General features: G+C 43.8%; 1 protein-coding gene across 1 annotated transcript in view; it reads left to right on the top strand.

Annotated features, from left to right (window-relative positions):
• Window positions 1–7,927: 7,927 nt before the first annotated feature.
• The window catches only part of LRCH2 (leucine rich repeats and calponin homology domain containing 2), a 43,054-nt gene continuing 35,994 nt past the window's right edge, over window positions 7,928–14,987 (top strand). The window contains exon 1 of the mRNA XM_065643374.1: window positions 7,928–8,195. Within this exon, the coding sequence (XP_065499446.1) occupies window positions 7,928–8,195 (268 nt within the window). The remainder of the gene's footprint in view (window positions 8,196–14,987) is intronic.

The following is a 14,987-nucleotide window of genomic DNA, read 5'->3' as shown; positions in this document are numbered from 1 at the left end:
ATATATAATATTAATAGAAGCCACATAAAACTCAGAACAAAGTCTGCATGTTCTGTGTTTTCAAGACAGTTTATTTTTCCCAGCTTGCACTTCAAACGGGAGAGAAAGTTCTATATACAAATAAAGCAGCGCACAGATTGCCTCTTGGTATGTGTAGAGCTCCTAACAAGATCAAGTGCTTCTGAAAGTGTTGGTCTAGGGAATTGTTCTCTCTTGAAAGAAAATAATTGATTATGGTGGAGAGAGCAACAAATAATCTACGCTGTATTTTGCAATGACACTGAAGTATGATCATTAAAACACTTTAATGTAAAGTGTTAGGAACTAAGGTCATGATAACGCACTTGCAATTTTCTGTGATGTGCAAGGTTTTCTGGGGGTGCTGCTGCCCCTAGCCCAAGAGCTTTTCTTCAAAGGGAATCATTAACATTTTCCAGCAATTTAGTTGGAGCAGCCAGGGAAGCTGTGACTGCTTGTAAAAGGCTGGAAGTGTCCACGTAAGCCAGGCCTTCAGCAATGGACAGAGAGAGGAGGTCCATAGCAGTGTCATTTTCTAGCACCCGATGAGGGTGTTGGAGAAGGGCTCTGGGAGGTGTCCTGGAGCTGGCTGTGAAGCAGCATCTGCCAGGACCCTGCAGGAGGGTCTGGAGTCCTCTTTGGGCACAGCAGGGTCTTGAATGACCCAGGTTTCCACACTGGAAAGAAGCTGGAGTTGGTCCTGCTGTGAGGACAGTGTATTGAAAGGTTTTGTGGCTTTCTGCAAAATCATGTGTATTTGTATCTTCAGAAAATCTGGAATAGATGAGAGATTTCCAACACTGTTTCCATGTGATCATGTTTAGTGAAACAAACATTTGAGACAAGACAAAGGCAGAGTTTGAAATATGATCTTCCAAAATAGTAGGTATTTTCAAATGACGGTTTTCTTTATTGAGCTACCACACAGCTTTTGCAGCAAATTTCACTTCACCAGGTGAGAGATTTGATTATCTGTTTTTCTCTAAGAGCATAGCTTTGACAGCAGTGATAAAACCTTTACAAACCGTACTTCTGCATCTGGGAAGTACAAGCTGATATGCACTCTTATCACACAACTGCCAGTCTGTGACCTCTTAAAGCCTTGGCAAGTGTCCTGTTTACTTAGTATGTCTAAGCGCTACCATTAAGTCAGTTGTGGGTAATTTCTCACATTAACAATGTAGGTGACACATACTGGAGTTGGTGAAAAGGCCTCAAGAGGCAAAATCTCCTCTAAAGCACAATTCTCCTGCACCGGAAAGGGCTGCAGATGTCAGGCAGACAGACTTGACTCTGCATCCTAAGAATGTCAGTAATGTGACTTTATAAAAGTTAAAGTAGGATTATTAAAAAAAAAAAAAAATTGTTTTGATTTCAGTAGAAATGGTTTGCATTGACTAAATGATACTGTGGCAATGAGCTATCAAGCTGAGACCTCAAAGAAAACTGGGGCTCCTCTGCAAAAAGTGCCAGGTATCCCTTCCCAGGAGGGCACATACATGATGAACTTTTTCATAAAGAGCAAGTGTTATTTTGGGGTGCTGGGCCTTTCAATTTATCAGATACTCTTCTTGTAATATGATCAAACCCCAAGGAACCCTAGAAGACTTTTAGCTAAAAACAAATAAAAATAGAAGTCAGTGGGAGAAGGGAACGCATGCCAGCATTCAGACACTTGTGTTATCTGAAATGTTTTCTCAGTCTCTTAGTAGATTTAGTGAATTTTCTGCATGTTAAATAACTTGTGATGATTTGTTGTTGTAATAAATCTTATGTCATGATATAGAAATATGTCTCTTAAAACTAATGCTGACCACTTTCTCTGTTGTTCCCAGGGGTACCTCGTATCACAGTTATTTAATACAAAGTAACAAAAAATATGACTGTTCACTTTCAGTGAAATGGACCCAAAACTAAATGACACGGTTGCAAATAAATGTTTTTTCTTGGCAATTAAGCCTGAGTGGCTGTAGGAATATGTGTCAAGGAAATGTTTAGCATCTGAATGCATACATTTGTATCTGTGGGTATGGAAGTATTCCATTCTGTATCAGAATTGCTCAAAGCATAAACAATTGCTTATCTCAATGGGCCAAAAGTCAGATCACTTTTGCAGTGTTTTGTATTTTGCCCACAAGGGGGGGTGTTTAGGTCTTATAACTGGGGAGAACTACAGGAGCATTATTCTTAGCTCTTAATGAGGAACACCGGAAGCAGTACAGCTTTGTTAACTTGCTCCGAAATTGGTGCGCCACCACCAAAGAGCTTATGCTTTATTGTTAGATGCTGAACATGGCCTTCTAGCCATATATTACTACTTGTAAATCATCTTCTGGAGAAGATGGAAGAGAACAAAACCATTCAGGCTTTTTGAGAAAAGTCCAGATTACACCAATATTTCTCTACATCACCCATTCCCAGAATGTGAGCTACAGTTATAACAAAGCTTCAGTTTTTATGCAGAACGTCTGTCTGGATGCAATAAAGTGGCTGAGGTGCGTATATCAATGCATTCTGCTCAGTGAAAATAACTGTTCACTGACAGGTCAACCACTTCTTGTTAACAGTTAATGACAAATTCCATTATTTGCTTCTTATGCATCTAGCAGATGCAGCCTGTATACTATAAGACTGCAAGATATTTAGAGAAGGGTTGTTGTTCTTTTAATCTCTCTGTATGTTCATTAAAATTGAGATCTCAGCCTTCCAGATGCAAAACTACTCTGACAATATCCATTAGCTATACCTCTGGACTGTGCAGAGCATCCTTAAAGTCATCCCATAAAAATGCATCCCTAGATCTGGAGGTCTGCAGGGTGATTTGACATTTGTATTGAAGCCAAATACAATTGGTCATCCTGTGTGCAGTTATCCAGGACAAGGTGATAACAGTTACTCCTTATCTTAGACTGTCTTTTGTGTATCAGAGATCTGGCTTGTGAAATGCATGGCGTAGTTGATAAAAGATAATTGCAATGGCACAAGCTTGGACTCAGCACACAGATGTGCAGGATGACAGGGGAGTTGGTAGCTTCAGCACAATCTGTATCAGCCTAGCTACATCCCAGTCAACTGAGATACACAGATACACCACACTCCTGTGCTTGTGATTGCACTGGAGGAGTAGTTTTGGCTCATGGTGCTTCTCGAGGTCTCTCAATATTAAACTAAGACTTCATTGAAAGGGTTACATTTTTAATTTTACCAAGAAACAAGCAAGGCAAGTACGAGACTGCATGGCAAACAAGGTATTCAAAATAGCATAAAAGGGAAAATCCTGTTAGAATCACACTAGAATGATCTGTTAAGGATAAAAGCCTCTGCAGCACCATGAGGAGGTCTTTCCAGTGCATGTAACTGGAATAAGTGGTACTTGAAATTACATCTTCGAGGGCAGAGGACACCTTCCCCCCTGCCATCAGAAATGTATTTTCTGGTGCTCGATGAAGCATTGCTAGCTGCACAATTAATCAGATGCTCCCAATGGAAAAGGTACCAGGAACCTTCTCATTAATGGATCTGCTGCCTTATTGTCATCTGTACAAAAAGAGTTTTAAGAACAGATATGGCTCACCAAAGCAGCTAGACAGAATCCTGCTTGCTTCTTTTCTATTCAAGCATCAGATCTTGGAGCATTTCGAGCTATTTCTAGCTCTTTCAAGATGGTATTTCAGATAAATCACTACGCTTTAGTGTGGACAGTGTGGCATTTGCCTTCTGACCTAACTAGGAATGTACAGTTTGCTCGCTTGGCTTTCAAAGCGGGCCACGTGATGTCATTTTAGTATGAATCTTGAACCTGGTTATTTGGAGATTATTTTAACTCCCTGTGTGAGGCTGTGGACACTTGCAGTTCTTCTTGAAGAAGAAAAGCAGTATCAGTTAGGAATAAAGCATGCACTGATAGGCAAAGTTAGTGAGAAGGAATTGAAGAGTAATCGAGGAGAAGGCACAAGAACCATTTGAGTGCTGAAGTAACAGTGAATGTGTTATCTCAGTACTTCACATATGTAGGAGTACTGAGGCTACTCATAAAGAAGCATAGTAAGAACATTATGAAAGCTCTGGTGTTTAATTGCTTAAAGTAAGAAAGTCTCTAAAGGACACAAAAAAGGTCAGTGCTGACATCTCAGGAGGATTTTGTTTCCCACAGCAAATGGCAATCTAGACTGACAAAGATCTGCTTTGTATTCAGCTCAAGTATTGAACTCGGGACACTGAACGCTTCAGAGGTGTCTCTGCTTTCAGCAATCCCTGTTGCTTGGCCTCAGATGCCCAGACCTTGCATTGCCTGGCAGAAGTCTGCAAGTCGGGTGGAGGTGTTGAGGGAGCATTTCACTGCATGACACCCCAGGCAGCATCTGGGCTTTGTTACTGAGCTTTGATGTTCTTATCACATGCACTGATCTGACCTGGGACACAGCCTGCAGTGTACTCAGGAGAGATAAGGGACTCCACTCTTGCTTTCCCTACTCTTGTAATCAATTTTATACCGACATTTCCGGTACAGATGAACCTGTTTGGCCCTCTCCAGAAGGCAGCACTCTGGGGAAGTATGGAGCTGTGAGCGATGCTGCTGAGCAGGGGTGAGAAGAGGTGTGGGAGCAGCACAGGCAGAGCAGCAGGATGGACACATAGCTCTTGCACGTGCTCTGAGCACCACTTGGGCTAACCATGCCAAGGACTATATCATTGCAAGACTTGTGAGTAACCACATCTTTCAGTCCCTGTTGAAAGTTAGATAGATCAAAGCCTTATCTAGATCTCATTCCTCTAGGCATTAATGCTACCTCTTAAAGTCTGTTGATGTCATATCTTTATGAGTTCTTATCTCATCTACAGCGGATGTGGGTAACCACAAAGATTTTCGAAGTGGAAGCTTGTCATGGAAGTGGGGGATTTTCAGTGGTTTTCAGACTCCTGAAACAGACTCTGTCTGTGGCATGTCAGCAGGAAAATACGTTTGTCTCGCACAGTCTCATTGCATCGGAATGTTTCCACCTCTTCCTGTACTTATCTTAACTGCTTTAATAAATAAGAGAATGTTATCATCTCTGTTTTATACAAGAAACTGAGGGATGGCACAGCTATGACTTACTACTTATTATGAAAAGAAGGTTGGTTTTAGAAGACTTCTGCTACTAGACTAGTGACTCTGGTTCTGCTTGTGAAATCAAAAAGAGATGGCAGTGGGGGGCATGGGGATAAAAAACTGTTGAAAGGCTGTGAAATACAGTATAAACAAAATAAATTAGGCTTTAGCATTCCAGACATCTGTTCTGATTGTGCAGCTATTTGAGGTGATAAATGACCTCCACAGGTAAATCTGCATGTAGCTATAACATAGAAATGTGCGATCAATTCCCAAGGTTTTTTGCCTGAGTAAGCAGCAATTTGTTCAAGGCACTTTGCAAATCAAGGGTTTTTGGTTAGCTGTTAGAAAAACTCTCAGACATTGCTTCTAGCCTATTGTATTGAACATTTTAATGCATTTGAAGACGTGAACGTGTGCCTGAGCAGACTAGGAGTGTTTGGTTTGCTTCTCAGTAGGAACACTTGCAGACAGAGTGAGTAGTTTGTTAAAGATAAAAAGGCTCCTCATACGTGAAAACTCCAGCGTGACTAAACGGAGTTTTGAGTCCGCTGATAATTTGTCAGACCTATTTCTTACAAAGCGAGCTGAACCGCTTTCTCTGTCTAACATCACAGAGATCAGTTCGGCTCTAAATAGCAAGTGGCTGTGGGATGTGGTTTACAGGGAGGGTAGCAAAGCTGCATCTCTGAGCTGGCCCTGTGCCAAGCCGTCTGCTTTGTAAACTCAGAGCAACTATGTCTAACATTTAGTAAGTTACCCGAGCTGGTCCTGGCTGCTGCTCTGCTTCACTCCTGCCAGCTGCAGAGCCACTGTACCTCCGGCTCCACATCTGCAGGCAAAATCATTGTACACACTTGGCCCAACATCAGTCTGTGAGTTTATCCAACCTCCACCCTCTCTGGCTGGAAACCCAGCCCAGGGCAGTAGTCGGCAGTGTTTATGCAGGTTTGTCTGATTTTCCTGCTGTGAATCCAGGGAACAATTAGCTTTTTCAGGGCAAGAGCAGAGGCTCTGTCCCAGGCAGGCTGATTGGTAGATATTCATCTGTAAGCTTTAATCCTGCAGCCCACAAAAGTATCCACAGCTAAGGTTAAATGAAGCAGACAGCCACAATATTTGCAGGTGACAATGGGAGCCCTTCCCCCACAACACATGCATTTTGCACATAGGCCTCTTTTGTCGGAAAGCCAATCTATTTGCAATGACACAGTGATCCCAAAGTCCATACAATACTGCACCAAAGGATTAAACCCTTCACTCTTCTGTACCTTCTTACTGATCCTGACTAATTTGGTTCTATTGAATTTTGCCCAGATATCACCCACAGAATATTACAGAGCTGTTCCTCTTTTGACTAATAATGGCTCAGCTGTCGCTCGCTGACATATTGCTGACTGAAGGCTAGTCTCTTCCGTACTGCTTATAGAAGGAATTTCCCTTAGATCTCCAAATTAGTCATGATACATGCATGCAAAAAAAAAAAATGCCCATTTAAAGGCCTTCAGGAGGATCAAAGAATAAAAGCAGATTTTGCTTATCAAACCCACAGCAATTGCATTAAAATGTGGTTCTACGAGTCTTTCCTTAGCATTTCCTAATTATGGCTCCAGAGTCTTTTTTGACAGATAAATATGCAGCACCTAACAAGTACAGATTACATAGTAATAAAGATAATTATTCATCCATACAGTATTCCAGCAATTGTGTAGCATTTCATTAAGATGACAGGGCCTTGGACATTGCAGCCACCTTCTGATTTGTGTTTCACCACTCCGCTTTCACATTCTGAGTCAAGAGCACTAGCATCTTTGAGGCTTTTGTGAATGTCTCTTAAACCATTTTAGGGTGACAACCTTACTCCTATTCCCCTTTGTTCTGCTATGGGAGATTCCTGGTTTAGTTTGTTTGTTTGTTTCAGGGGGTTTTGCTTGTTTGTTTGGGGAGTTGTTTGTTTGTTGTTGTTTTCTTGTTTTTGTTTTTATGCCACTAATGAGGATCTGCAGTTATTGACAGGCACTACTCGTTACTAGCTTTCAACAGAGGTGATGCTCTGATGCATCTGGCTTAGGAGAGTTTTTAACCTGTGAAACAATCGATAATCTACGTCGCCATAGATACAACAGTAAACCTGAACGTTGCCCAACAGCTGACTAGAGTGAAAACAGCCTATTTACCATGCCTCCGGCAGGCGAGGCTGCCCCGCTCCCGGGAAGTGATGCCGTTTCACCGGCGCTGTGGTTTTCTGTGTCAAATGAACGTCGCCTCTGTTTTGCGGGTGCCCTGCATCGCCCTCCAGCAGCTGCGTTCTCCCGAAACACACTGACCCCCGCCCGCTCCCGGCCCGGCTGCAAGCGGCACCCGGCTGCAAGCGGCACCCCGCTGGCAGGCTCCCCGGCAGGCCCTGCTCGCCATGGCGGCACGTCCCGGGCACGTCCCGGGCACGTCCCGGGCCCGCTCCCGCCGCAGCTCCCGCCGCAGCCCCGCCGGCGGCGGCACGCACCCCACGGAGCGCCCACGCGCGGCCCGCGTGCCACGACCCACCCCGCCCCTCATTGGCGAGCATCCCCTCGGGGAGCCACACCCCATTGGTGAGGAAGGCCACTGGGGAGCAGCGGAACCACGCCCCCTTCGCTCCACGCCGCCGTGGATTGGTGAGAGCGGCCGAGGGGCGCGCAGGAGCCACGCCCCCTCCGCCAGCGGGGGGGGCCCCGCCTACTCCCGCGGCCCCCCCTCCGCCCCTTGCGGGTTTGGTGGCGCCTGCGCAGTGGCGGCCCCGGTTGTTGTTATTGTGGGGCTGGTCTGCGCCGCGCGAAGATGGCGGCCGGGCAGGGGGGCGGTGGCGGCGGCAACGGCGGCGGCAACGGCAACGGAGCGGGGGGGCTGGGGATCCCTGCTCACCTCACTCTCTCCTTCTCGGCCGGGCCGCACTGGGGCGCGGCCACTCTGCCGCAGCCACCCACGGTGCGCAGCCTGGACCGGGCCCTGGAGGAGGCGGGCAGCTCGGGCATCCTCTGCCTCAGCGGGAGGAAGCTGCGCGACTTCCCCGGCAGCGGCTACGACCTCAGCGACACCACGCAAGCAGGTAGCGGGGCTCTGGCTGTGAGGGGTGACAGGGCCTTCTGCTGAGGGGGCCCGGCTGCGGGGTTAGTGCGGGGCGGATGGGGTCCCGGCTGGCAGGGCTGTGGGGGGTGTCCCCGCTGCGGTGGCAGTTGGTGGCGAGCAATGGGAAAGGGGCCCTGTGTTGGCAGTGGGGCGGTGCGAGGGCCCTGCTGCGGTGGGGATGCAGTGAAGGGGTCTCCTGTGGTGGCCCAGGGTGGGCGTAGCGGGGTGCGGGCTGTGGGGGCAGTTGGTGGGGATGGTGTGGGAGCAGCCTGTTCGGGTGGCATTGGGGGCCCGAGGGGTGCCCGGTGGGGACAACGGGGAGGGTGCAGCAGGGGCATCCGCTGTGGTGGCACTTGGGGGGAGCAGTGGAGGACACGTGCTGCGGTGGCAATGGGCAAGATGTAGCGGGGGGCTGGTGTGGTGGCAATGGGGAGAAGCACTAAGGAGCCCCCGCAGTGGAGGCCGTGGGGCTCTTGGAGTGTGTCTGTGGGCTGCTGTGGTGGCAGTGGGGAGGAGCAGGGCCCCTCGCCGCGTGAGGGCAAGGGGGAGTAGTGAGAAGGCTCCACGGTTTGTTTTGGTTTTGGGGGGAGACATGGGACAATGAGGGGGCTCCCCCTTCATGCAGTGGTACGGGATGCTGGAGGATCTGGGGTGTGCAGTGGGGGGTGCTCCCCCTCTGCGTGCATTGGAAGGGTTGCTTTTGCCGTGTATGCTTCCGTGGGGAGCGTTCCTGCTCTGCGGGTCCGTGCTGGCGGGCTGTGCATTGGGGGTACCTGGTTTCTTCTGTGCGTGCAAAGGTAGGGGTGCTCCTGCGGTGTGCCCGAGGAGGTGGGGGGCGAGGGTACCCCAGCAACGTACGGCTGCGCGGGGAGCTGCCGCTGTGTGTGCCCAGGCAGGGCTGTGCGGGGAGAGGGGCCCCGGCTGAACCCTCGGCCGTGTGTGCATGTGCGTGTGTGCAGCGGGAGGGTTATTGTGCTCTGTGTGTGTCTGCCGTGGGGAGGGGCGCCGTGTGTGCTTGCGGGGGGAGCGGGGCTGCCTGCGTGCAGCGAGGACAGAGGTTCCAGTCTGTGTGTGTGCAGCGAGGGAAAGGTTGCGCTTTCTGTGTGCGTGCAAGGGTGGGAGGGGGACATTCCCAGGGAATTAGGCGTTGCGTTCTGTGTGTCTGTCTGTACGTGTCATAAGGATGAGGACTTGCAATTTTATGATTCTGTGATTTGTGTGCGTGCACACGGTGCCTGGAAGAGGGTGTGCAAGATGAGGGGAGCTATGTATTTAGTTCGCGCTCTGGGGAATAAGAGCTCCATGCTGTGGTTGGTTTGTACCTTCAAGGGTGTCAAATCCCTTGCAGTGAAGCTTTGTTACCTGGGGTGTTCTGGTCAGTCCTTCTTCGCAGCGCAGCAGGAGGATGGTTACAAGCGCGGGTGCAAGGGATGTGTGTGCAGTGTGCATGTCTGAGCTTAATGTATTCACCGTGTTGGGAAATGCTTAGATATCATGAGTGTGAGCCTGGATTTACCCAGGCTTTTAGTGAAGCAAACTTGGAGACATTTTTCTGTACAGTTCCTAGAAAACAAAACTACGTTTGACATTCGTTATATTCTGACTCATCTCTGATGTACTTCTGTATTTATTTGCTGCTGGAGTAGTTGCTGAAAATTGATCATTTGGAGTAATGTGTTAGAACAAAATATTAATGAGAGGTCTAGCATCTTTTGTTCACAAGTAGTAGTGGCTTTTCAAAATGTTGTTTGGGTGAATTAATTCTATGGGGGTTTTTTGTTTGTTTGTTTGGGGGCTTTTCTTTCCCCATGGATTATGAATAGCTGGGTTATTGTTTTGAATACGAGACTGCCCATTGTGGTACCTTATCCATCTCTGACAATCCTGTACTCCCGGTCTATCAAATACTCATTCTGTTGCTCTTTGTTGTGGGCTGCATTTGTGCAGAGGATTCGATAATACCGATGTACTCATTCTTCTGTGATGTGTTAGGTTGTGTAGGGTGTAGAATTTGTGAAGGACTGATTTTTTGAAATCCGATTTCTGTATCCAGTACCAAGCCTGCTAATGATTTGTGGGTTATTAGATTTTTTTCCTTGACACATATGATGCATCCCTATGTGCACTGCAGAACAGTGACAGGTGAAAATGTGTTAGTTATTTCATAATGGAAGCACAAGATTAAAATAAAAATAGGTTCCATGAAATAATAGCTCTTTTCCTTTGTAGTAGCATAAAAATTTATTCAGCAACATAGGTCACTTCTGTGTATAAATATTCAGTAGCTGAAGTGTTAAAAAAGAAGCATTGTATATAGGCAATCTATTATTAAAAAGACTCTTTCTGCATCCAGAAGCAGGTGCATCAAGGATCCATATTTTATGTTTTCTAATTATTACTAATTGCATTTTGGGTTTAATTTTTCTGATTGTTTTTATTTTTAATCTCAACATATTTGAGTAAAAACTGTGTGCAGTGATCTTGTCTTAATCTTTTAGGACGTAGTAGAGCCCAGTCACTACCATCAGGATTGAATTTTCATCACGAAAGATTGTGTGAAAATGTTTAAGGGCAGTCTCTGATAAAAATAGACATATTGCTTGCTGCTCTAAAAAACCTGACTTAAATAGTAGATGGAGGTCTATGCAAGTACCATCTTGTAACCATCTTGATTTAAGAGGCACTGATTTACAAATTAATCCTGTGAAATACAAATTTTAGATGTCTTTCAAAATATGCTTGTAAACAAAAGATTTGTAGTCTTTATTTTGACGTAATCTGTAGAATTTTTATGGTAAATGGTATTCTGGTGAATCATGGACATCCTTTACCTAGTATCAGTGTGGCAAAGAGCTCGATGGAGGATCAGCAACTGCCTCAGAGGCAATGGTCATTTGCTTATTGGCGTTTTTGTAGCAGTTACCACTGTTTCATTTTAAAAGATACCCATGAATATGGTTATAGATTTAGACTAAAGCCTGGAAGATGGGGGATTGGGTCAAAAAATCTTTATTGTGTTTCACTTTATGTTCCAAGTCAGTGACTCTCTGAAATTCAGTTCTGTCGTACTTGAAACAAACATTTAAAAAACCCCAGCCTCTTAAGTCTGGATGTAAATGACTTCTTTCCACAAACCATATCACTGTAGGATCTACAGTGCTACTGTAAATCCACAATATTCTGTCAATAAAATCAGCAACAGAAAGAAAACCATTACAGTTCACAGTCAGGTTCAGATATGCATACGTTAAAGCACAACTGCTGTTGGTTTATCAAAAATACCCTGGGATTTTTTTTTATTTGAGGTCTGGCCATGTTTTACATCTAACTTATGTAATCACTTGCCAGTACATAATTTGCAAATATTGTAGCACATTTTTGGCATCTTAAATTATATGACAAAAATTATTGCTGAGCTAAAAGCATAGTGACAATATCTGGATGTTTAGCTCTGACCTTATATTTGTCGTATCTTTTTAACCATGAATTGTCATTGCAACTGTTTGGCCAAAACCCCCTTATTTTAGTATTTCCCTGAATTTGTTTTCTGGCTCTTAAAACAGATCTTGTGCTGCTGTTAAATGAACTTCTGAAAAAACAATTGCAGTTCATGAGATATCAAGAGGTGTATTGAGGTATATTGAATATCCCAATCATTTTATTAACATTCTAATTTTGCTTCTCACTGTGTGAGCAACATTAGGCCCCCTGGCAGTTAAGTAATTGGGTATATCACATCAATGTAATCACCGTCTGCTTAGCTGAAGAGTTGTGTGTTTTCAGTTTTGTTTTTTTAAAGATAGGTTCCTGTGCTATATTGCCATGCTGAACTAAGTCAACCTGTGCCTTTAGCAATTTCCCCCCTTTTTTGTGAGCACTTCTTATAACATCAGTTTAGTAAATATGGAAGTTACTAGACTGACTGCTCAAGAAACAATTTATTTGCTCTGGATAAATATAGTGGTGCCATCAGGTGTACTTGTTTATGACTTTATCACAACGAACTTGATTCCCAATTTTTAATTTGAGGTAACCTTTAAGCAATAATAAGTAGGTGAATGATTGCCTGTAAATATATTAACTGCAATTTCTGCTTTCTCACCACCTGCTACCTTCTTATATAGCTGAGGAATAACATGGGTGCATTCCCAATATGACTTCAGGATGAGCCCTCCTGTCATGGCCGATGACAATCTTGGCACCACAGGCAGAGTTCCCACATTGTGATTCCTGCCTGTGTCTGCTGAGGGGAGGGCATGGGAGGAGATGTGCTTGTTGTTTACCATACTATTGCCTAGCATTACTGTGCGACTTTTTTTTTTTAACGTCATATTTCTGGCCCTTCTAAGATATATAGTCATTCATGTGATTATGGATTAAAAACAAAACCTACAGCTTAATATTGAGTGTGAATTGCATAAGAATATTTATAGTAATCTTCTGCCTTTACAATACACACTTCCAAACCATTATATTTTTCTGTCTGAATGAAGTTATTTTTGTTGGTTGCACCAATGTTGATTAAAGTGATGGCAAGTAAATAGCAACACCAAATGCAGTTTCCAATTTAAGAAAATAACAATTATATATGATGTATATCACAAATCTAGATTGCGTTCTAGCAATCAATTGTTGAAAAACGTGGTACTCAGTACTGACGTCCTCAGATTTGGATGAAAAGAGAAACTGCGATTATATGTTTTGGATGGGAGAGGGTAGTGTTTATGCTTAGAAATAAATCAGATGCAAAATGTGGAAGTGACACTGTTTATAAGCAAGTAATTGTGGAAATTCCCCACAGTGGTTTGTTACCCTATCTAGTGCTTGGGATAAGGGAAAATGAGTTGTGTGTATTGTCTGAGTCTTCCTTGCTGAAGGCCAGTGGTAAGGATACTTGTTAAGCATACTTGGTAATATAGACAAGATAGGAAAATTCTCAGTTCAGTGAGCTGAAGTTAAAACAATTCATTATTAGTTGACCTGCATAAAAGGATTGCATTAGAAAGAATACCACTAATATCTTAATCTTAAAAGAAAATCCATGTTAATATCAGAAATACTGACCTTCAAGAAATGTACAATGTGTAAATTTTTTTATTTTTTGTATTCTCCATCAAAACTAAATTTGCAGTCACGTTGACTATTTTTGTGCCTTGGAATACAAAAAAGATTTAACCTATGGGATATTCCTGCTTTCAATTGATCTAAAGAATGGTATGTTGTACATATTTCTGGTTTGTTACGTATTATTTGAAGAGAGAACAAGTGTATTTAGATAATGAATTGTATTGCTAAACCTTGTGCAAGAAGAAAAATGGACTAGCTTTTGCTTTTTCAGATTGTTTGTTTGTTTTTGAAAAGTATCTTCTCATTTGACTTGTGAAGCTTTGTCGGAGCTGATGCAAAAGTATATGTTCATTTTACTGGCAAAGCTGGCATTTAATGCTGAAACATTTCCCTAGCAAAAGGTAACTGAATCAAGACTGAAGGCTAGAATTCCACAGAAAATGTGAAGATCCTCGTGAGATCTTTTTAATGGTAAAAGTTCTACATAACAGTGTGGAGAGACTTCTGAATTTGCTGCTTTTCTGTGGCTGTCTAGCAGTCTGATTTTCATTATTCTTCCAACTGACCTGGGATTGTTTGCTGCTTGCTAGGAGAATCTGCTGCCAGGTCTGACAGATCTGGAGAAGGCATAGCACTTCAGGCAAGAGGAAAAAAAGTCTTATTCTGTGTTACAGAACTAAAATATTTTGTTCCTTGGCAGACGTGATTATCACTAATGTGTTCCCAAGTGTCTGTGTATGATTTCCCAATAAAAGTTTTTTGTAGTTCCAAGGCTTGAAGGAGCCCTGCATCTCAGGGCTGTTCATGGGCCGCTGACCAGCAGATGTAACCACACCATGAGCAAATCCCTGACCATCTGTGTATTAAAACAAACATCTACTTCAATTTGTCACTTTACCATTGGTTCAATAGGTGGAACCAGTGTGTAGTGGACAGGTACTTGATTTATTAAGGACTTACCTAGAACTAAAAGGTTTATGGAAGTGTTCACTTCAAATCATTACATGCAGTAATAGGTGCTATTACATACTTATTTTTTAAGCTAATAAAAGTGGCTACAGCCATTCTTAAATGCTGCCATGAGGTCTGGCATGAGTAGGACAGAGTCAGCAGGAGGCACCAGCAAATAAGAACAGATGCTGAAGTTGCTACAGCAGTGGCCATTGTGTCTCAAGAGAACATGCTGTAGTTGTTGATAGACCCTGTTTGTTCTGTGCTCATGGACCGTTAGTTTATCTATTTTCTTAAGAGTTTTTTACACTTCACTCTGACTTCACCCACCTTGTTTTCCAGTGTTCTTTGTCTTCCACAAGTCTAGCTTACTTTAAAAATGTTTCTGCTTAGTTTAGCCAGTGTTGAGCAGTTTTATCTGCACAAAAGGTAGGTAATATACTAAACGCTGGTTACAGTTGATTGGTTGTAGCCTTTTGTCTCTGCCTCATGTCTATTTAGATTGTAAGCTCTTCAGGGCAAAGGCCTTGGATGTCTATATCTGAGCATACAGAGACTAACATAAGAAGCTTTACTTGGGAGTTCTGTGTACATTTAAGGTAAACCTCAACAAACCCGGACTTTCCTTCATTTACGAATGATGATTACTTTCCCTTGTCTTACTTTTCTGTGAAAGACTTAAAATAATTTGAAACCGAAACTTGGAATTTTAAAATTTGAAAAACAAAGAAATTGACATAATTAAACCAATAAG

Source organism: Caloenas nicobarica, chromosome 12 (assembly GCF_036013445.1).
Source record: "Caloenas nicobarica isolate bCalNic1 chromosome 12, bCalNic1.hap1, whole genome shotgun sequence".
Lineage (NCBI taxonomy): Eukaryota > Metazoa > Chordata > Aves > Columbiformes > Columbidae > Caloenas > Caloenas nicobarica.
The sequence above is the reverse complement of the archived record's forward strand: the minus strand, read 5'-3'. Positions and strand labels throughout refer to the sequence as shown.